This window comes from Echiichthys vipera (assembly GCF_963691815.1).
Source record: "Echiichthys vipera genome assembly, chromosome: 18".
NCBI classification, from domain to species: Eukaryota; Metazoa; Chordata; class Actinopteri; order Perciformes; family Trachinidae; genus Echiichthys; species Echiichthys vipera.
Genome location: NC_139843.1, coordinates 14,828,671 through 14,849,792, shown reverse-complemented (window position 1 = coordinate 14,849,792; position 21,122 = coordinate 14,828,671). Strand labels below are relative to the sequence as shown.

General features: G+C 42.0%; 3 protein-coding genes across 5 annotated transcripts; 2 read left to right on the top strand and 1 right to left on the bottom strand.

Annotated features, from left to right (window-relative positions):
• Positions 1-243: 243 nt before the first annotated feature.
• anks3 (ankyrin repeat and sterile alpha motif domain containing 3) lies at positions 244-9,375 on the top strand. Of its 3 annotated transcripts, XR_014593601.1 has the most exons (17): positions 244-297; positions 1,809-2,017; positions 2,118-2,316; positions 2,872-2,993; positions 3,131-3,212; positions 3,339-3,456; positions 3,589-3,735; positions 4,589-4,714; positions 4,883-4,998; positions 5,094-5,255; positions 5,366-5,490; positions 5,579-5,720; positions 5,827-6,091; positions 6,173-6,244; positions 6,317-6,408; positions 6,498-6,719; positions 9,342-9,375. XR_014593601.1 is itself a non-coding variant. In XM_083932151.1 (16 exons), the coding sequence occupies exons 2-15, from the start codon at positions 1,851-1,853 to the stop codon at positions 6,397-6,399; spliced, it is 1,923 nt and encodes a 640-aa protein (XP_083788277.1). In that variant the 5' UTR covers positions 244-297; positions 1,809-1,850; the 3' UTR covers positions 6,400-6,408; positions 6,498-7,259. The 3 variants fall into 3 exon arrangements, 2 of the variants coding, with proteins under 2 accessions (XP_083788277.1, XP_083788276.1); XM_083932151.1 differs by lacking the exon at positions 9,342-9,375 and having other exon boundaries at positions 6,176-6,244; positions 6,498-7,259; XM_083932150.1 differs by lacking the exon at positions 9,342-9,375 and having other exon boundaries at positions 6,498-7,259.
• Positions 8,961-16,870, bottom strand: wdr24 (WD repeat domain 24). Its single transcript, XM_083932149.1, has 11 exons — positions 16,832-16,870; positions 15,365-15,443; positions 14,598-15,082; positions 14,185-14,362; positions 13,356-14,028; positions 11,823-11,935; positions 11,615-11,742; positions 11,420-11,524; positions 10,958-11,295; positions 10,573-10,757; positions 8,961-10,417 (listed from the first exon to the last, which is right to left on the bottom strand). Exons 3-11 carry the CDS (start codon positions 15,076-15,078, stop codon positions 10,249-10,251), a joined length of 2,370 nt encoding a protein of 789 aa, XP_083788275.1. The 5' UTR covers positions 15,079-15,082; positions 15,365-15,443; positions 16,832-16,870; the 3' UTR covers positions 8,961-10,248.
• A 31-nt stretch (positions 16,871-16,901) lies between these two features.
• LOC310961132 (uncharacterized protein) lies at positions 16,902-20,021 on the top strand. The gene is made up of 6 exons (XM_083933098.1): positions 16,902-16,982; positions 17,084-17,231; positions 18,414-18,507; positions 18,666-18,825; positions 19,093-19,245; positions 19,740-20,021. Exons 2-6 carry the CDS (start codon positions 17,107-17,109, stop codon positions 19,919-19,921), a joined length of 714 nt encoding a protein of 237 aa, XP_083789224.1. The 5' UTR covers positions 16,902-16,982; positions 17,084-17,106; the 3' UTR covers positions 19,922-20,021.
• Positions 20,022-21,122: the final 1,101 nt, after the last annotated feature.

The window sequence follows — 21,122 nt, the reverse complement described above, 5'->3', positions numbered from 1 at the left end:
CTACTTGTGACCTTTCTTTACAGGTCTTGGTGTGGACAGGAGCCGTGAACAGTCCAATCAAAGTGTGATTTTTAGTTCTCAGATAGTTTCATTTCATTGATGAAGGATTTTTAAAAAGGCAGTAGGAGGTGAAAGTGTCTAGTATTTTAAATATCTTTTATAATGCATGAGCTGTTGAGCAGTACTTTCAAACAGGAAAGGGCGGGGGACATGTTTCAACACGAGCACAATTGAGCGTGGCACACGATCCAAAAAGTTTCAGCCGCTCAGAAAACAAACTAACGGTGACTGTTGACTGTAAGTTTGAACTCTTGACATTCATCCATATTGTGGAGTATTAGCGCGTTTAGTTTGTCGTTCGGTGAACTGGTTTTATCCGGAGTTCATATATAGGTGTGTGATGGGGAAGTCCAGACTAACGTTAGCTAAAGCTAACTGAGCTAACTTTAGCTAAAGAGAAGCTCTGGCTGCTGAAAACACTGAGCAAGAAAAGCACCGAGGAGGATTTAAATGTCCCATTAAGTAATAAAGAAGACACTGGATAAACGTTTGTAAGACGATTTTATAACATGTTGAAACATTGAATCTGGAGATTGTAGTGTAGTTGACAGGGCTTTATGGAAAAGATGGAGAATGTAGTTCAGAAAATACAAGATGGGATTAATCAATTTCAGATGTTGGACATTTACATTTTCGGTGGAAAAAAACTAAAGTTATCTTCTAAACAAGAAAAACTCAGGGAGGGTAACAATCTGAAAATATAATAATCATAATAAACTATGTATATATACCTTTTCACAGACGTAAACATAAATATTCTAAATCTGTCCTAGTTCACTGTTTCTCGGACTGTCCTACTTAACATCAATCACTGAATTACTAAAATACTAAGAAAATACATCTGTAAAGATCCATAAAATGTAATATAAAGTAATTAATTAACCACGGTAATGAGTTACGAGCCAACCTGTGATAGAGAGTAAGCGGAGGTAAAAATGATTGGTTTTGAAAACACTGACATGTCAGTTCTGATGCGTGGCTTAAGACAAGTCAACAATAAATGATCTTCTGATTAGAAATAAACCTTCCTGTCCGTAGTTGAACGGTGTAGGCCTACGCTGCTGTATTTTAACATTGGTCTTAGTGGTGGTAATTGTATCATTTACCTGTCCCAGTTTATTTCCTGTTGCAGTGTATGTGAATGACATCAGCTGACAGGAAGTTCACAAGGACCAAGGCTGTTGCCTATTAATGGAATTCTGTTGAAAAGGTCTACAGCATCTTTCAGAACACAGTTAGAGTACTTTACACACATAGAAACATGTTTAAATTAAAAAATAAGAACAACAGAGTGAAATGAACTAAGAGCAGAAATAAGACATTAACACAAGCTTAAATGTAATACGAAATCGATCAAATCACACAAAGGCCATTTTTAAAAAGTGGGTTTTTAAAAGACTCTGAACTCCTCGGGAAGGTCGTTCTAAAGTCTGGGTGTCCTGACTGCAAATGCTCGATCACCTTCCAGCATGAACCATGGAACAATCAACAATGATGCATCCGAGGATCTCAGGGTGCGGGAAGGGACGTGGGGGTAACAGGAGGTCCGATAAATAACTTGGGGCAAGGTTTTTTCAGGGCTTTGTAAGATATCAATAAAAACTTAAAATCGATTCTCAAAGCAACAGAGTAAGGAAGGAAGCAAGGACCGGTGTGATCTGGTGTCAAGCTCCTGGTAGCTTGGATGAGCTGAGAGAATATGGGTTATTTCACAAACTAAACCTTTTATCCTTTACTTTGGTGCTCAGTCTCTGCTGTCAGGCGTGTGGAGGGAGTGAAGAGGAAGAAAAATGTCCGAGCTGAGCGATGAAGCCAGTGAATCGGAGCAACTGGGTGTCAGCCTCTCCCTGTGGCTGGGTGACTCCCTGGTGCGGCCGGAGGAGCTGGACCTCCCTCTGGACCTCCACACTGCCTGCTCCATCGGCCAGTACGATGTGGTGGCAGAGTGCATCAGAAAGTTAGTGCCAAATAATAAATAGTATCACCAGACGTGTTCAACCACAGCCTTTTTGTCACCTTTTATAGTGTGTATTAACTATGATCTTGTGTCTTTTTAGACAAGAGGTGGACCTGAATGGGAAGAACATTGGAGGATGGACCCCACTGATGTATGCATCTTACATTGGCCATGACAACATTGCAAATCTCCTGCTGGAGGCAGGTGTGAATGTAAATGCCGCCACAGCCAAAGGGTTAACCCCCTTGATGCTGGCAGCAAGCTGTGGGAATGAAAGTATCGCATACTTTCTGCTTCAGGTACAGACAGCTTCGTCAGACACCAGTTCATGCTATGCTATGCTATGTTAGCATGCACAACATATGTACAGATTTATCGTATTCATTTATGAATGCAAAATCACCATACGCAGTGACAAAATGAAAACATTGAACCTTTAAAAGTGTAACTGGAAACTTTAAGCAAACACTGATGTCGTAAATGCCTTTTCAAAGACAAAGGTGGCTGTTTGGCAGTTAACTCTCAAAACCCAGATGTAAGCTTTGAATGTACCAGTAAGTAAGGTGTCAGTCGTCGTACGTCTCAACAGTTTCCTCGTGTTAATATAAAACATTAGTCAACTAAAATGCACATACCCAAAAACAAGTTTAAAGTCTTTGTAAGTGGATTTTCATACTGTTAAATTAATGAAAAACAAATGCTGCCCAGAAAGTACAAGAAAAAACAGAAAGGGTTGTCCTTTGACAGTTTTTGTTATCTCGATGAGGTGTAATAGTTGAGTGTAATGGTTCTATGCTTTGTTGTATAACTTTATTTGGATTATGAAAGGTTTTTATGTTGACTTACCCCAAAAGCAAGGTGCTGAGTTGGAGCTGAAGGACTTTCGAGGTTGGACCGCTCTGTTCCACTGCACGAGCACCGGCCACCAGCAGATGGTCAAGTTCCTGCTGGATAACAACGCTGACGCCAATGTCAAGTGAGTGTCTTCACTCGTTTAAACAATTTCCCCCTGGGATTATGAAAGTATTTCTGATTCTGATTGTGATTCATCCCAAAATGATTGCAACACTCCATTCAGACAGAGTTTTTCAGTGCTTTTTCTTTCATCCACAGGGAGCCCGTGTCTGGTTTCACTACCTTGATGGAGGCTGCTGCTTCTGGACATGAAATAATTGTTCAATACCTGCTCGATCATGTGAGTAGGTTCAATTTGCTCCCCGCTGATGGGTGATGATGACGTTACACGAAGAAGAGGCTCGATGTCCTGCTCACACAGATAATGCCTTATAGACCTGACATCTTGTTTGTTTTAATGTTACAGAAAGTTAAAGTAGATGAGCGCAACGCTAAAGGAGAGACCGCCCGTGCACTAGCCATGGTGTACGGCTACACCAAGATCGTCAGCCTCATTGACTCACGTTCTCCAAGGACCAAACCAGGTACTTAATGAAATGGCTTAACTTCTCATTGTTTAGTTTTTATTTATTTTTTTACAAAATATGTTGTTATCTTTTCTATGTCCTTTTTATTTTATGATTGGTTTTTTTTCTCTGCGTGTTCCAACTCATCAGGACATTTTGAAGACCTAAGCTCCTCCGAGGACTCGGACAGCGCACCCCCGCGGATAAGGCCTAGAAACCGTGCTAAAATCGTTAGCATTCACGATGGGCCCCAGGCCATCGCCAAGTTCCGAGTAGGAGGCCCCAGCAAACTGTGTGGTAGTGTCACATAACATATCCATACTGCCAACCTGTATCCATACCGGTCACATGTAAATGGTATAGTAACTCTAGTTGTTACAGGTCCCATATTGTAAAAAAGTGAGATTTCCATATCTTTTTTTTTTTTTTGTATTATAAAGCAGGTGGAGGTGCTATATAAATACTGTGAAAGTATCCAAACCCTGAATCCACAGAGAAATGCACACAGCCTGTATTCAGAAACTGTGTCTTTAAAGGAGCCGTCAGGACTTCTGTACGGTTGTGATGTCACAACTACACTATATATAGATAGAAAGTGCAGCTACAGTGCCGTCATAGTCATTCTCAGGCTGTAATGACGGGGCAACGATAGAGTGCAGATGCAGAAGACCCTAATACGCTCACCAGTAAGAGCAGACTGGGCTTTTTCAAAGGGGGTTTTAAAGAGACAGGCACAAAAATGAAGCGTAAGAGTAAATACAGGTATATTCAGACAGTATTTTTTTTTTTTAACATTAAAGCATTTAAACATGTTTTAGTAGAAACCCAGAATACAATTATGAACCAGAAAAGTAGCATATCGGACCTTTGAGACAAATTACACAAAAATGTCTAAAAAAGGAAACAAAATCAGTCTGTGCATTAAAGAGGTTGATTGACACTTAAACTACTGTGTGTACAGTAGATAGTTTTTCCTTGAACTCTATTGAGATTTCATCACAGGAATTATTACAAAATGTGACAAATTCAGGTGACAATGTATTTGCAATTAAGCAGTTGATTTTATTCTGTAAAAAAATCTCAGCATGATGCCGTTCATAACTATAGTCGTGAATAGGGATGAAGTTCAATACTGCTCCTCTCCTTACAGAGCCTCCTGCAGCATCTCCAGGCTACATGGCTTTTCGAGATATCGGTGAGCAGAGTGAAGGCATCTGCTGCCGTGACGTGACCTCACCCATCAACGAGCTGGACGGCCAAAGCAATAGCAGCAGAGGTGAGAGGCAGACAATTACCAGCATTTTATGACATCTGAAATACATTACTTTAATAGTTACACGTATTTAGAAGAAATGCACCACAACAAATACTGTAATAGAAGTAATGGCCTCTGTTCAACTGGGCATCTGCCGAAGCAATTCAATATTTTCTGATACCGCCACAGATGACAGTCCATTCTTTGACAATGACATGCCCACCATGAGGAGCAGCAGTAGCAGCAGTGAAGGCCTGCCTCAAGTGAAAGGCCTTAACTGGGAAGGCTCAGTGGAGAGCAACGAGGTGAGCACAAGAACACAGTTATCCCACTGATTTGGAATCAAACGCCAGATTTGATGTAGACATCTCTGTGACACAGCCTCCCTTTCCCTCACCAGGACTCCGACCACTGTAAAAAGAGCAGCTCTCGCAGAGTAAATAAGGGCCATTATTCAAAAGTCAAGAGTCGCCGTGGAAGCAACGATGCAGCGCACTCCAGCGGAACAGGGAACTGTGGGTTGCTCTCACATGGTCTTCCACCCTCCTACACTGGGCCAAAGGCACGTCTACGTTTGCTCACTTTCTGATGTGTCAGTGATATGACCTCTAATTTTGTGTGTGTGTGTGTGCGTGTGCGTTTCATGGACTGTGTTGTGTCTAAAACCTGTAGGATCTGGCAGAGTTCTTGGAACAAATCGGCTTCTCTAAATATCTTCCCAAACTCGAGGAGCAAGACATCGACCTGCGGATATTTCTCACCCTGACTGAAAATGATCTCAAAGAAATAGGGATCACGTAAGAGAGTTTTCACATTTACTAAAGCACAGCACATACAGTGTGTTTTCTCATTGTATGAAATGCTAAAGGCATTCTCGATCTACAGACTGTTTGGACCCAAGCGCAAGATGACCTCGGCTATTGCAAGGTGGCACAGCAGTGCTCGCCCACCAAGCGATGCTCTGGAACAGGCGTATGCTGACCAGCTTGAAGCTGAGATGCAGGAGATGGCCATTCAGCTACACAAAGTAACTAAAAAGCAAACACTCACTGTAACTACCAAACAAATATTACACATCTCTGACTTAACTTAAAAAAACATCTACCTACATTCAACTAACTCTCCCTTTATAGCACTGTGAGGAGGCGGAGAGCCTGCAGAGCCAGGTGTCCCAGGAGAAGGAGCTTCGTACTGTGATGGAGGGATGTCTGATGGAGGACAAGATGGCGTGGAGGAGGGTCCATGCTGAGTTGGTGGAGAACCACAGACTGGCTCAGGACATGAGCGCCACGCTGGCGAAGTCCAGGGCCTGTAGCGCTGAACTGCGCTCCTGTTTCACTACTGATGGGAATAGCAGCTCTTATACTGCCATGGACGATAAAACAAATGGTGTTAAAGGTCAGTTGAGGTGTCCTGGCGTGGATAACACCTTTTTATGTTTTGTGAGTAATAAATAAAGGATTTTACTTCTTGTTACAGCAGCGGAGGGCCTGACACGCTCCAGTGTTGCAGACCTTCTGAAGAAGCTGGATTCCCATGAAGAAGAACTGGGTAAGACGGTGTAACACTCAGTGATTCGTGTTGTTTTGTGGAGTCCAATGCTAATGCCTGTCATCATTACAGCGGGGACCCTGCAAACTGTTCTTCAGAGTCTGAGGCGACTAAGTGCCCCCGAAAAAGTCTCTGATAGCTGGGAACGGCCTTAACTTTGACAGGTGAGTACTTGAAACAACGAATCAAGTGCTGGAAGAGCTCTAAAACATATAAAACAAGAGGAAATAACTTTAATTTCTTGTATTTCCAGAGGCGTTAGCCAATATTCGACGGAGGGTGATCTAACCACCCTGAACAATCTCAGTTGGAATGAGAGAAGGCCAAAGACAAGGCCAGCCCTGTCAGACCAGAGCAGCTCGGGGAGTGAATAAGCTGACCTCTGGGATTGGCGGATGGACCAGAGCTCGCCAGATGCAGACAAGGCCAAGGGTGATGGCAGCTACTGCAGGGGAATGACAAACAGGCAGGAAGGGTACGTGACCCTCACACGCTTGTGCTGGTGTATACTGGACTCTAGGAGCTGGGTTTTGAAAACACACACAGAGAGGAGGGCAGGCTGATTGTGGATCAGGGTCTGTAATACTGTGAAATGTTTCAAAAAGAAGAGAAAACCTTCCTCTGAAATGAAATGTGGTTTAAATGATGTTCATGCCACAAGCCGAAGACGGATAATTCTTCCCTCCCAAGTAGTCTGGTAGTCGAAGTTAGAATAAGTAGTTAAAAGATGTTCTACAGTTATACAATATTTGAATGAAATTATTTGTACGCCGTCGTTGGGTGTTTGTCCTGCTGAATGCATTTTTAAGAGACATTTGTGAGAACTGTCAGTTAATCATTACATTATGTTCCGCCTCAGTGGTGCAATGAAGTGGTTGGTATATGAACTTGAAAAACCTGCCTTTTGTTTTTGTGCACCAAACACATGGAAAAAATCAAAGGTTTTAATGAATGAATGAATATTCAGCTGATTGAATTTGATTGATTTTACCCTGAAATTCTCCTAAATCTTTAAAATGCCAGGTAGTCCTTGTTATATTTGGACCTGAATTAAAACCTTGTTGCTTGAAAGTTGAACAATTGTGTCCTTTTTATTTGTTTTAAATTGACGCATGCAACTAATTTTTTTCCATTTAAATATTTTAGGTTATAATCAGACGTTGGAGCAGTAAATCCGGGTAAAAAAAGCAACATTTGCTCATTTCTACAAGCCATGACAGTGATGCTGATATTGTTTTCACCTTGTGGGTCTGTGTCATCATGGCAAAATGTGGTCCTGGAGACACCTACTGTCACAGGGACCACACAGAGTTGGTTTGGACTATTTTGCGAGGTGTAAATGTCTGGGCAGATTTTATCACTGCAGTCACAAAACATTATTTGTGGGTAGCTGAGATCAAAATGAAAAGCATTCGAAAATGGCTGTGGTCTGAGCAAGAGCGACAGAAGCAGGGGGTTAGGAAATAGGGACGAGACATTTCCTCCCGCTTTACGCTCCTGGCTCAGTTTGCCGTTGCAGGTGGTGTGATCCCATCACAAGATGGTCTCTACTGCTTCATATTTTTTATCCACAAACGTGAAAAAACATTGATTTCATGACAGCTTGGAGGAAATATATGCAAATTTATTGGAGGTCCCACCGTTGAGTATTTACAGTATGTTAGAACCATGTGAAATGGTGAGTGTTTGTGCACACACACACAAACAAAAAAAAAACACCTGCAGAATTGTCTTTTTGGGAGATATTCCATGATCAGTTGTATCAAGGTTTCAGAGGAGTAGCAGTAAAATGTGGACAGGATGCATTAGGATCCTATATGTAATGGTGGAATGAGCTGTTTCACTCGTGCTCTGCATATAAAGAGGTGATCAGCATTTTCTCTGACGCTTAAATTCGTAATCCTGTTACATCTGAATAGTTTTTAACAAGCAATTGAAAAACTACAGAATGATTGATGACTTTGTGCCAATTTGTGGTGGCAAGAGGAATTCACAATGCATGAGGTTTGTGCTCAGGTAGAGGAGTGCATTAATATTTTACACTTCCGTTTTATTAAACATTCGTCAGTGGTTTATTTTTTACTTCAAAGTAAAAACCTCAAAGTGGGATCTATGGTGCTCATCAAGCTCTGCATCAGACTTCAGCAGATGTGTGGAAGATATTGGGAACTTTACAAATGATTATAGTGTGTCACAAATATGTTTGTGTGTCTCATCAAGTGGATCGGATTAGTCCGACTATTGATGTGGTCAATATTTAATTTGCAAAAAACTACACGGCAGCTGAGCAACTGAGCCTCGGGAGTCAGGGATTCCCCTCCTGGTTGTTGGGATGTCCTCATACGGAGTACATCTGAAAATCCTCTATTGTGCCAGGAGCCATTGGCGGTAAATCCATGTGGTGACAGTTGCTGCTCAGTAAACAACCTTGGCGCAATATGGATGTTGGCTGAGTTGAGCGTCAGCAGCTGATCCAGATACACCAGCCTCAAGCACCATACATCACTGCACCGGCCCTCATGATTGACAGGACAACTGGGGGGAAATGTGAAACTACTAGAGATGATGGTGACGACTGTGCCAGTGAGATGTTAACAGGAGTGTAAGACAAACACTTGGCGTTGCTGACCAGCATCCAGAATATAAATGTGCCCAAATAAACACAATAAGCGTTGAGAGTTGGGCTGATGAAATATTCTCCATCTCTTGGTGATGATTTACTCTTGTTGTGAGGGTTAAAAGAAACTGAAAAGTCAATTGTAAAATCCTCCAACCGATTGCCATCGGGCTTCACAGCACTGGGATGTAGAACTGATTTTGACAGTAACGGTCAGATTTCCCCCAGCGCAGCGCTGTTCTGTTGCGGTTTATCTGGACAGAAGTCGTCTCTGTTGGCTTCACACACGCATCTGTTGTGTATCTCACTATTAGTGAGCTATACAACTATGACAAGCAACACACTGAGCAGCACACATTGTGTTAAGCTGCTGGACGTGAGGCCAGAGATGTTGGCGGGTAGCCAGTTGGGACTTCTGGGCCCAAGAGAGTAAAGTGTGGTTGGGGAAAATGAATAAATAGTTCTTTCCTCTCACTAAAGGTGCCCTCGAGCTATGCTGTATATTCTGACTGCTCCACAGGAACTGCTCAGCAGACAAGAGGTGTGAACTTTGAATGAAATGTTAAATGTTCATGTTGCACAGTCTACATCCACTTTAATTCATCAGAACAGCATTATATACACTGAAGTTAAGCTATTTTCTGTTAAAGGTCCCATGTTGTTAAAAAGTGAAATTTCCCATGTCTTTATTTTAATAAAGTTGAAACTGTGGAAGTATCAAGACGCCAAGTCGACAAAAATGCACACAGCCTGTATTCAGAAACTGTGTCTTTAAACTGACTTTGAACATAAAAGCATGTAAACATGTTCTTGTAGAAACCCAAAATAAAAGCCTGAACCTGAAAATGAGCATGATATGGGACTTTTGAATGTAGTTGACAAGACAGACTTCACTGGTCCAGGACAACTTCACTATTGTTTTAATGTATTGTATGAATAGAGAGCTATTTCTCATATAAATTAATTCAACAATATCCACAGTCCTTCAAAAAAATGTTTGCATTATGTACACACAATAACAATCCATTTAATTGAACGGATAATTCTTCCTGTATCGTCTACACGACTTTACTGAGGGCTTTAAAAACTGTAAAATGCAGTGTGTAAAGTGACAAAAAATATTGTTATATTCTTTGAATATCTATCATAACATCTTTTTATGTACAAATTCACCAATTCAAATATGAATGTGTTTGCTCTTGAGCGTCTGTCCAGGAAAGCACATGTAATCCTCGTCCACACACAGGCCCATGTGGAGGAATGGAGACATCCCGTTTGTCTGTGGTGTGTGCGTGTGCGTGTGTGTGTGAGAGAGATCCAGGCCGGTGTGACGACTCATTCCCACTCCCCCGGAGCACCAGCTGTGTGAACAGTGGTTGTGACGGGCTCAGGTGTACTCACACAGGTGACCGCAGCCGGCTGGGCAGTGTGTGCTGCTCTTCAGCCAGTTCATAATGTGCTCCAGATGTCCACCGTGGCTGCAGCCCTGACACCAAACAAACAGTCCCTTCACCACATGGTGGCACACTGCACATACGCTGGCACACTGGTGGCACCTAGAGAAGAGAAACGGAGCGTTTGTAAGAGCGTGATTCACGTCAGAATTGAATAAATACTCAGTAAAGCGTGCAGAGGTTGTGTGGAAGAAGCAGTAAACAATTGTACTCCAGTAAGTTACTGGTCCTGTAACTCCCCATAAAACATCTCATACCTGTCACAAATCCAGCCCTTGTTGCTCATTGGCCGCTTGCAGTTGCTGCAGTTGATGTGAAGTGTTGTAGATGTCTGGTTCAGGCAGGTGATGGCGCTGCACGTACTCAACTTGATAACCTCATTGGACACGTTCCACAACTCAAATCGCTGAAGCAGGTCTATGTAGGACATGTACCAGTGCTCCTGGAATGGAAACACAAATCAGTTTTAGAGCTTCAAAAACTGCAGTGTCATAATTGAATACATTTTTCCATTTCACATAAATGATATCCTGACATCAGATATTTAAGTTTTTCATTAATGCCTCTGCCAATACAAAAAACTCAAGTTCTAGAACATTAAATATGTTAATTAAGTTTTTACAACACTAATCTCAATCTGACCTGTGTGAGGTCATCAATCTCTTTACGGATGCGGTCCCCCAAGACGATGAGCACGGACACGGCCATTTGCACGTCACCCTGCTCGGCGTAATAGCTCAGCATCTCCCGCACGATGGGACAGAAAAAGCTGGCAGGTAAATGTGGGCTGAACAGCGGATTGGAAATGGAGATGAGTGAGAAGGACTCTATGGGCGTCAGACAGGTGACCTCTGCCTCATTGCCGCTGACGTGCGGAGAATCGGCCTTGTCCTGTTGAAGGTGCTCCGGGGCGGACGGGTTATCCATGATCTCATGGCGCAGCTGGAAAGCCTCCTGGGGCAGCGTGTACTCCTGCTCTTCTGTTGTGACAAAAGGAGCAAAGATAATAATAGACAAAAGAGCGCTGAGCATGGAGGCGGCTATAAAAAGCAGTCAGTGACGTAAGCGACTTTTATTTTCCTCGGAGAAGGGACGGCGACTGACCCGTTTGGTTGTCATGCTCCATTGGGTAGAGGTCGTCGTCATCTAACTCAGCATCACCGAACATATATTCAGCCTGGCCCTCGCTTCCCTCTGTCTCCTCATTTTCTGTAGGGAAATGGAATGAATGGCTTATTTAATGGTGAATAAAAATACAAAGAACATAAGGACAAACAGAGTCTTAATGGCCGCTCTCACCTTCATTATTATTGCTGATGTGCGAGTTCCCAGTCTCCAGGTGGATGTTGTCCTGCCTGCTCTCCCCTTTACTCCGATCCAGCCTGCTCTCTGAGCCTATCCCCGAACTTATTTCCTTCATATTGAAACTGAAAGCACAATGTTCATCAGCACTAGATAATGGTAATGATCACCGTTTTTGTAATGGCACACTGAAAAGGGTATTTACCTGTTCATTAAAGGCAAAGTACCCAGTTTACTGAGGCTGTGGTTTAGACTGGGCGTTGTGAGGTTTGCTGGGTCAGAGAACATAATTCTCAACATGGTCCATGTTGTGGAAACCTTTATATTAAAGGAAAAAAGTAGTTATTAGGTGCGTTTCCACTATGGTCAACTACCCTAAATGAGGCGGGTCTATCTCGCCAAAAACGCCCCTAATTTGCATGTGAGTCACTCAGAAGGCTGTTTGACCGAGTAGAAAGAGGCCCTGTCCCTTGAGATATAACCGGTTGCTGATTGGATGTAGCCATCCGCGAGATGTGACGTGTGGTCGTACAGACCTACAGACGCCACAACAACACGGCGAAGAAGAGACGCTTTTAACAATTGTTGTAGAAGAACACAGCACAGAAAATGATCTGTGTACGGATTCTGGACTGAATTTCCGACCTGTGGTCCTTTGCTGCATGCTCCATACCGCTCTCTCTCACCCATTTACACGCACGCACGCGATCACTGATCAGCTGATCACCGGCGATCTAAGCCCATTCAGAGTGATTCATCACCTCCGGAGTCTCTTAAATCCTCCTCTGGCTTTTTTTGTTGTAATGGAAACGTGGCGAGTGAACGGCCATTTGAGAGGGCGTGGACTGATACTTTCTTGGAGGCCACTCTATAGGGCTCATGGAAACACGCCTATTGATGAAACATGTCAAACACAATTACTTTGTATCACATATATATACTTTTGAAGTAATGTGTTAAAAAGTGACCGGTTACATTACAAGTGGAGCACGGCTACAATTTCAGTATCTAACAGGATGTTACTTTTTGTTACTTTCAATCAGCTAATATCTATTAATGATACCATTCCTTGTCTTTAAATCCTGTTAGACCTATCGCACGGGTCAAATGTTCATGAATCAATCTACAAAAATCAAATGACCCAGAGAGTTAGACTCAAATATTTTAGACAATCATGATTATAAAACCTAAACACTTTTAAATGTCTGTCATTTCTTAAACAATTTATGATGATAATGAGGGGGCTTAACGTTACACGTTGACTCAATTAATTAAAATAACCTCAGCATCAACCAGCAGTTAGCGGTGAAGTGATCAGGGAATTAATCAGTTAATAATAATGTGAATATTTCTTTCTTGGTGTTTTGGTTTTGGAAATTCTGGTCAGACAAAGCTTTACATTTTAAGACATTGTCAGGGGCTCTGGGAACTTATGTTGGACATGTTCTTAGGATTTACTTTTAGACCAAACAATCGGGAAAGTAATTGGTGGATAAATAGATAATGAAAATAGTTAGTTACAGCTCTTGTGCAGTTAGTTACTTTTCCAAGAGAGTAATAAACATAAGATTTTATAGTAATGTGAAACTGTATTATTGTTTTAAAGTAATACGTCCATGAATTATTTTTAAATAATAATCTGTCAACGTTCCATTTAAACAGACAACATCGAAACCTAACTGGATTATTTGACAACAGTACAGATTTGTCCCTGGATCGATCTTTCTGACGGTCTGACCTGAGGTCTATTGAGCTCGCGGGCCACCTTGGCATTGTGGTCACACAGTTCGCCAAACGGCTTTCCACAGAGGAGGTAGAGTTGTGCTGTCTTGACAAACCAATCCATGCGGTTACTGTCCAAGTCTGTCTCAAAGACGGTAAGGGCGCTGGACACATGGGCAAACTGTTCTGTCGGATCGGGCTTCTTGAAGAAAAAGATGGGGTGGCGGCGGTCGCCTCCAGAGTAAGGCTTTCTGTTGGCGTCACTGCTGATCAGACTCTCCTTGGCTGCAAAGGCCAAGTCGCCGAACAGTCCGAAGCACAGACCCTCAGGGTTGGCCTTGTCCACGGGACGGGTGGCGTCCTTGAACATGTGTTGGTAGAGTGTGCTGTCCTTAGAGCCAGAGAGCAGAAAATGAGGGTCGTGCTGGTGGCGCCACACAATACCGGTGGTCACATCCTTATGTTCCTCAAATGTAGCGAAGGGAATGAAAGGTCTGCGGACATCCCACACATAGATGTTGTGATCCACCATCATGGAACAGGTGGCTAAATGAAACTTCCTCTCAGGCCGCCACTTGACCCGCGCCACTGAGGCGATCGTCTGGACACAGTAGATCTCCTTGGCCCGATTAGTGGTCATGTCCCACACTTTCACCATCTTATCCCTGCCTCCAGTGGCGAGCCATCCCCTAAATTGGAAATAAAGGGGAAAACGCTATTAACGACAATAATAAAAAAAACTACTACTAAACGTAAGTGACATAACAGTATGAACCGAGAAACTTTAGAAAAGAAAAGCTCCAATTTCTCAGTTGACTTGTGTCACAAAAGTCACTTTCTTTTACCTGTCATCAGGGTGCCAGTCGCAGCAGAACACGGGGCCAGTGTGGGCAGTGAACATTCGTTCGTAGCGGTCCGGCCGCCTGATGTCCCACAGTTGGACGTTGCCATTCTCAAAGGATGCAGCAAATGTGAAATAATCCTTCATGCTGAACTGGACATCCCTCACACTCTCTGACTGACCTGGAAGAAAGGGAGTGGGGAAAAGAGCAACAACCACAGACAGAGTTTGTTTCCTAATTTCTAAAAGGTAAAACATAATTTCTGCTCAAACACACTCATGATTTGTTTTTCTTGTTTCCTGCTGAAATCTTAATCCCCAAAACAGTGAAGACATTAAAATAAAGCGTGTGTCATGAAAAGCACTCAGCAGTTGTATTTCAAGTGATAAACTGATATTTATCACATAATATTCTACCTGAGAAAGTGCTGACAGACTCCTTCTTGCGCAGGTCGAAGCACTTCATGAAGCCATCCTGTGAGCCACTTAGCAGCATGTAAACCTCTGTGGGGTGGAAGCACACTTTGTTGACAGTTCGTTTGTGCTCAGTAAACAGCTGGTCCTGTTTGTTACGAGAGGGTTTTCCCAGGTTCCAGGTGACCACCGCCCCATTGGTGGCAGCTGTGGCCAGCAGGTTCTCCTCCATCTGATGCCACATGACGTCCGCGCAACTGAAGTTGAGAGAGGGTTTACGGCCCACGCGCAGATTCAGCTTCTCCACAAACTGCTCCTCCTCCAGTGCATATATCTTGAAGATGTTGCGGCCAGCAACCACCACCTGTGTGGCGTCACGGCACACGCTGATGGCGTTGGCGGGCGCGTCCAAGTGGCAGAACATAGTTCGGCCACTGATGGCACTGCTGCCGAGGGCTGTGGTGACCCGTGACATTTTCTCCATGTTCCTGGAGCAGACAACAGTGGTTTTGAGCTCAGAAACAATACAAAGGGACTAGATGAGCATCAAGTGACGTGCAAATTAATAAGCTCCTTTCACTTTTACTGCACTGCTTTAAAAGAAATCTTTGCAAAATGTGAAATGTTTTGAGGCAGTAAAAAAACAAAAAAAAAAATCGACCAGAAGGTGGCACTCTAAGATGTTATATTTACATAGTACTTGGTGTAGACGATATGGCATCATGTAAGAAATATCTGTTACATATTTTAGACGATTAAACAGCACATACTTGTTGAAGAACCGCCGGCCTTGTCAATGTCTGCAGCAGCACAGAGTCCTCTTCATGTGCTCCCATGAGAGCCAACTTGCTAGTGAGAGATGTGAGCAACACACAGCATTTTATTATCTGGGTTTTTAGTTAGGTACACACATTAGATGTCTATCGCAATCAAAATCTAAGAAATTCTAATTATGATCTGTTATGTACATGTTTGTCACAAAGATTTGATGTTTACTTCTGTTGAATAGAAACTGAAAGTTCATCACATCAACTGAGAATATTTTATCCACTATAAATGTAAGTATATCAAAACATGCCAAACTCTTCTTTCTTTCTCCTTACTGAATAAAACCAGAAAATGAATTTAAACACATGAAGTGGGACATATTTAGCTGCATATAGGCACATCTCTTAAATCAGGATAAACCACATCAAATGTATCATCTTGTTTTCAAGGGGACCCTAAAATTGCATTTAATGGCTCAGTCAGCTCTTACTAACAGATAAATATTTTAAGTCTTAAATGCTGCCGGATGTCCATTCTGTTTCTGTACCTGTCTGTCCGCATTCTTATTTTGCTGCTCTGAGTTTTTGTTTGGATTAATCTCCTTCTACCTCGAGCTGGTAATTGATTTATTCATGGTTCCTAAACCTTTTCCAAAATCAAATTCAAGCACTTTTAAAGCATTTCAAGGTGCATTTATGCTTTTCTAGCACCTTAAAGCTGTGGCAAACTACATATTTGTATACAGTACAAGACCCAGTATTCAGCATACTTAGTATTGCACTTGTTCATCAAATTCAATTAGATGTTATTGTATTATAAACAACCAACATGATGTTTTGAGACAGCCTTCTACAGAAGGACGAGTTAGTTTTTTAACTAACTCGACGTAAATATAAACGCCAACTATTTTGATAATCTGTTAATCATAAGCTATTTTTCATGCAAAGCTATATAGCTATATATATGCCATATCATAACACAGATTGAAAGCAGTTTCAAGCACGTGATTCAGAATCCTAGCACGCCCTGATTATAGCTATTTCGTGCTCATGTGCAGCGAAAGACAAAACGACATGTGCATTGACATTTACATTGAATAACGTTGCTATAAGTTTCCTAATGTTAAACCCTTGATTTAGTGCTTTGCTTCACTCAAAAACAGGGTTTAATTGCAGAGGCAGATCCGTCATCTCCTCTCCGGTGTCCACTTGTCTGCGGGTGTGTTGTCTGCAGACAGCTAAACTCGCTGTACAGTGTAACCTGTAACTTGCACCATAAACATGACTGGAATGTGATGCTAATGCTAGCTGGCTAACGCAGCTACCGAGCACTTTTTGCAAAGTCGACACGCGCACGACAGTTTATACTTTTCCAAGTATGTCGGTCAGTTAGAGAAAAATCTAAATGTGTATCCTACTGGATGACAATGTCTATTTAATGTCAATAACAAAGTATTTCAGGGGACAAACCTTCTGAAACTGTTGCTCACACAGCTTGCGGCGCCGGAAGTAGTATTTTGCTCTGTCATCTCGCGAGAATTCCGTATCTCGTCACAACACTTCAGGAGTTTCCTTGAGATTATCGGCCTCTTTTCTGTTTTGTTTTATTCCTTCGTTTGAGGTGTGAAGTGATAATAATAAAAGAACATGCTTAATGTAGTCTATTCCTGTTGATAGAGCTTTTACAAACTGCCGTGTGTATGTGTGTGTGTGTTCTCGCAGGTGATGGTGTGAGCTCTGCTGCCATGAGTGCTCTGTTTTCCTGTGAGGACCCAGACACATGGAGGAGTGTGTTCGGGAAATACTGGGATGTAGTGGAGGAAAAGTCCAAAGGAAAGAAACCTGGAAAGCTGCTGAAGCTCGACAAGTGGTAAAACGCTTTTTAGAAAATCACACTGAATTTCACTACTTAAAGCAGGGGTGCCCAGTTCCTGTCCTGCATGTTTTAGGCTTCTCTCTGCTCCAACACACCTGAGTCTAATGATGTGCTCGTTAGCAAGCAGCTGAAGCTCCCCTCCAGGACCGGAATTGGGCACCCCTGCCTTAAAGGAAGAGACATGGTAACATTTTACACTGTAAGAAACTATTTCCCCCTGGGATTATTAAAATATTTCTGATTCTAAAGAAATTATGTTTACATTTTTTCTTCCAGCATGTTATATCATTGATTTATCTCTGAGGCATTTAAAGTTCATTCTTGACCTTGAAAATAGCAGTTTGACAAAACAATCCCAACTCAAGGTCAGTGACTTCATCAGCAGAGGAGAGGGTCTGTTCAGTTGTCATGGCATTTGATTTGTTGGCATTTTAGTAACTTTCAGTCAGGGCTGGGTATTGTTCAAACATTTTAGATACCGACACCGGCTCTAATACATATCAACAAAAATAAATATTAAAAGGGAAAAAATATTTTTAAGTGACTTATTATGGTACATTTTTCAATTTTTCAGCTGCTTTACACCTATGCGATGCACACTGTAGTCAAGCTTCTCAAATCACACAACACACAAACAGACATGTGAGCCCCATCTCTCACTCACCTCGAGTGTGTGTAATGTTAGACAGCCAATCACCTGCCTCGTTAGAGGCACGCTTCAGGCTTATTGGCTTACTGGCTTACTGACTCTGATGGGATTTTTTCTCCTACCTAATGAAAATTGATTTTGAATGACACAGAATGTTTAGATAATCAATACTATAGAGGCAATTCGGTCAGTGCCTAAAACTATCAAAGTTCGGTACCCAGCCCTACTGTCATTACAGTGCTTCTCAACTATTAGCTTAAGTTATCTCCATGGCAACTGTGACAAAAACTAGACGATGAAGTCGAAAGATCTTGAAAAACTAGTGAGTGGACCTTAAAGTTGGAGAGTTTTGTCAAATGTCTTAACCCACATTTACAAAAGGTGCAGTGTCTTTTTCATGAATGTAGATATAAAAAGTATATCTATCCCTGTATATATGAAATGTGTTATATGAACTGAGTTAAGTCCTTTGCTTTGAGTATAAGATTAAAGGTAACTGAGCCTAACCTATGTGTATCTGCGGTCAGGTACCAAGAGGAGCTGCCTACGCTCATTTCCAGTCGACCTGACAAACACGTCAGTCAGTCGGAGCTGGTGAAACTGATGGAATGGAAGCTCACTGTAAGAGTCCAGACATTAAATCATAATAGTCCCAAGTAGCTTCAACACAGCCACAACAAAATATTTCTGAATACTCCTACAAACATGTAGTATAGGTATGAAGAGGCAGAACAGTGCATCAGCTGTGTCCTTGAGTGGCCCCGTGTGCTCTTCTGCAGAGAGGGAAGTTCAGGCCGAGGCTGCAGCAGCTGGTGGCCTCCAACAGCGAGGACACTGTGGAGAAATGCTCCAGAAAGGCCTTCAGCCTCCTGCCTGATGTGCATGCAGCGATCGCAGAGCTCAGCTCCCTGAAAGGGGTTGGCCCAGCCACCGCTTCAGGTGAGCACAGTGTCTTTATTCTGTTTCTGAAGGAACCAAATCGAATCTGCTGTCAGCAAATAGATTCAATCTTGAGAATTCCTGCTGATAAAACGTCTCTGTGATCATCTTAAAGCACAAAGTGAAAGCCTTCTCAGTAAGTGTTCAGCGTTGTCCTTTACACTGGTGGACTGAGCGGCTGGGACTCCCCGCTCTGTTTGAATAGTTTGTATTCACCTCATGGCTACACTCAGCCTGGCTCGCGTCTAACTCTCCATTTTGATCCAGCTGTGTTGGCAGCAGGAGCTCCAGAACGGGCTGCATTCATGTCAGACGAAGCCATGGAGAGTGTGCCGGGACTGAAGCCCATCCAGTACACAGCCAAGCACTACACTCTGTACCTGGGCAAAATGGTCCAGTGCACTGAAAAACTAAACAAAGGTGAGCTAATGACAGGGACACAAGGGCAGTGGGTGCATCTGAATTCTGCGTCGTCACACATTATATAATAGTACTACTAAATAAAACATTGCTATTAGTTAATAAAGCACTCGCTTACCGTCTCCAGAGTCAAAAGAAAACACGGAGAAGCATTTTTATGTTATATTTTTTATCTGAAATAAACTCAGAGAAAACTCTTATTTTAAATCAAAGGCTTTTAACGCTTCAGTCTGCCACTGCCTTTTATTTGATTAAACTAGAGATTTTCATATTTCCCATGGTAACTTTTATTCTCCTGTTTACTTTGGTTTCGATTTCATGTTTTATTGTTGTACAACGTTGAATCAGTCTTTTTTTTTTTTTACCCTTTTCAATAGAAAATGACCCTTTCATTTATTTTGTATATTATTAAAACACTGACGTGGATCAGTGTCCAAAAAAAGCCAAATTAAATCTACTTTGATTCTTATGCTTGGTCTCCCCTCTTGCCCCAGTGGATCCTCAGCAGGACTGGACGCCCCACAGGCTGGAGCTGTGTCTGTGGGCGTTGACCACAGCCAAACAGCAGCAGCTCCCACTTCTAAAGGATTTTGACGTGAAGGCCGGCAGTGTCGTGAAGAAGTGCTCAGACACCGATGCTGACCAGAGACGAGCCAAGAAGCGCAAAACTAGATAAACAAATATATTCACAGCATTTTTTTTTTTTAAATTGAACTTGCTTTAATGTGTCAGTTTTGTGTATTTTTTCGATTATAATAAACTTTGTGTGTATTGTTTTTGTTTGGTATATGTAGTTCAGTTATACAGCTGCAAGATGCAGCACAATAACAAGGATTTTGTGCTTAAACACACTAAGAAAAAAAGAAAGCAGTAGGATGTTGCCACAGTATTGTTCTTTATTTATATTGTTTCTAAATTAAAGCAAAGTACAATGAACAGTACAAAATAAAACAAAATATATTCATATATATACAATATAAAATGGTTCCGTTCAGAACATTTAAAAAGTACAATAGATCGTGAAATAATTAATGAGGACTTTGATATAAATTATCCATATGTAAATTGAGTTTTCCTTTATTTTCCTCACGACCGAGAGAAAAATAGCTTCTTCTGCTTTTGCTGTTTGTAAACGCTGTGTTGGTTCAACCTCTCGTCGAGTCTGAGAGATTGAACCTTGTTAGCTTGGCACCATTTTTTTTTATCAATACAAGTAAGCAGCTCATGAAAAACTACCACAGCAGCACAGATATGACTTTTTTTTTCTCAAAAACCTTCAAACCATCAGAGGGAAACAACCCTTTTTAAGAAACCGCCTGTTGGTATTTGCATGACCTCGAGGGGCTCAGGCAGATTTTGTTAACATGCAAATAATCTACCAAATTAGAAACTATGTTCTGTTACAAACCAGAACATGAATCCTCATCTCCAGAACCAAACCCTGAATGCTGTTACAGACTGTTATGCTCGTTTCTAGCTATGATAGACTAATATCAGTGTTCACTAATCCTCTTTAAAGGGGAACTACGACCTGTTCTTAAACTCAGACATGTTATTCCTATGGCTCAAAAATATCAGTAAACATGAATAACTCTCCATAATTGAAAATCCAGAGTGCTAAAACTCAAATTGAATTTGTGATGTCATCAAATATAAACCTGCGGCCCCACATGCTCATCTGCAAAGACCCGCGAGGAGTGTGGAGCTGCTCCATACACAATTTTATTATTAACCTTTATTTAACCAGGTGTGCCCCATTGAGATCCAAGGTCTCTTTTGCAACAATGATTTGGGAAAGGTGTTATAGATGGTAATGAGAGCCTGGGAGCTGTAAATGGGGACATTTTCAGTTTCAGAATTGACAACACTACAACAGA

Coding starts and splice junctions, on each gene's coding strand:
- anks3 (XM_083932150.1), top strand. CDS start 1,851: ATGTCCGAGCTGAGCGATGAAGCCAGTGAATCGGAGCAACTGGGTGTC. Junction 2,018..2,117: donor GTGGCAGAGTGCATCAGAAA/GTTAGTGCCAAA, acceptor GTGTCTTTTTAG/ACAAGAGGTGGACCTGAATG. Junction 4,999..5,093: donor GCTCAGTGGAGAGCAACGAG/GTGAGCACAAGA, acceptor TTCCCTCACCAG/GACTCCGACCACTGTAAAAA.
- wdr24 (XM_083932149.1), bottom strand. CDS start 15,078: ATGGAGAAAATGTCACGGGTCACCACAGCCCTCGGCAGCAGTGCCATC. Junction 11,743..11,822: donor ACTTTGCCTTTAATGAACAG/GTAAATACCCTT, acceptor TTGTGCTTTCAG/TTTCAATATGAAGGAAATAA. Junction 10,418..10,572: donor AAGGGCTGGATTTGTGACAG/GTATGAGATGTT, acceptor TCTCTTCTCTAG/GTGCCACCAGTGTGCCAGCG.
- LOC310961132 (XM_083933098.1), top strand. CDS start 17,107: ATGAGTGCTCTGTTTTCCTGTGAGGACCCAGACACATGGAGGAGTGTG. Junction 17,232..18,413: donor CTGCTGAAGCTCGACAAGTG/GTAAAACGCTTT, acceptor ATCTGCGGTCAG/GTACCAAGAGGAGCTGCCTA. Junction 19,246..19,739: donor CACTGAAAAACTAAACAAAG/GTGAGCTAATGA, acceptor CTCTTGCCCCAG/TGGATCCTCAGCAGGACTGG.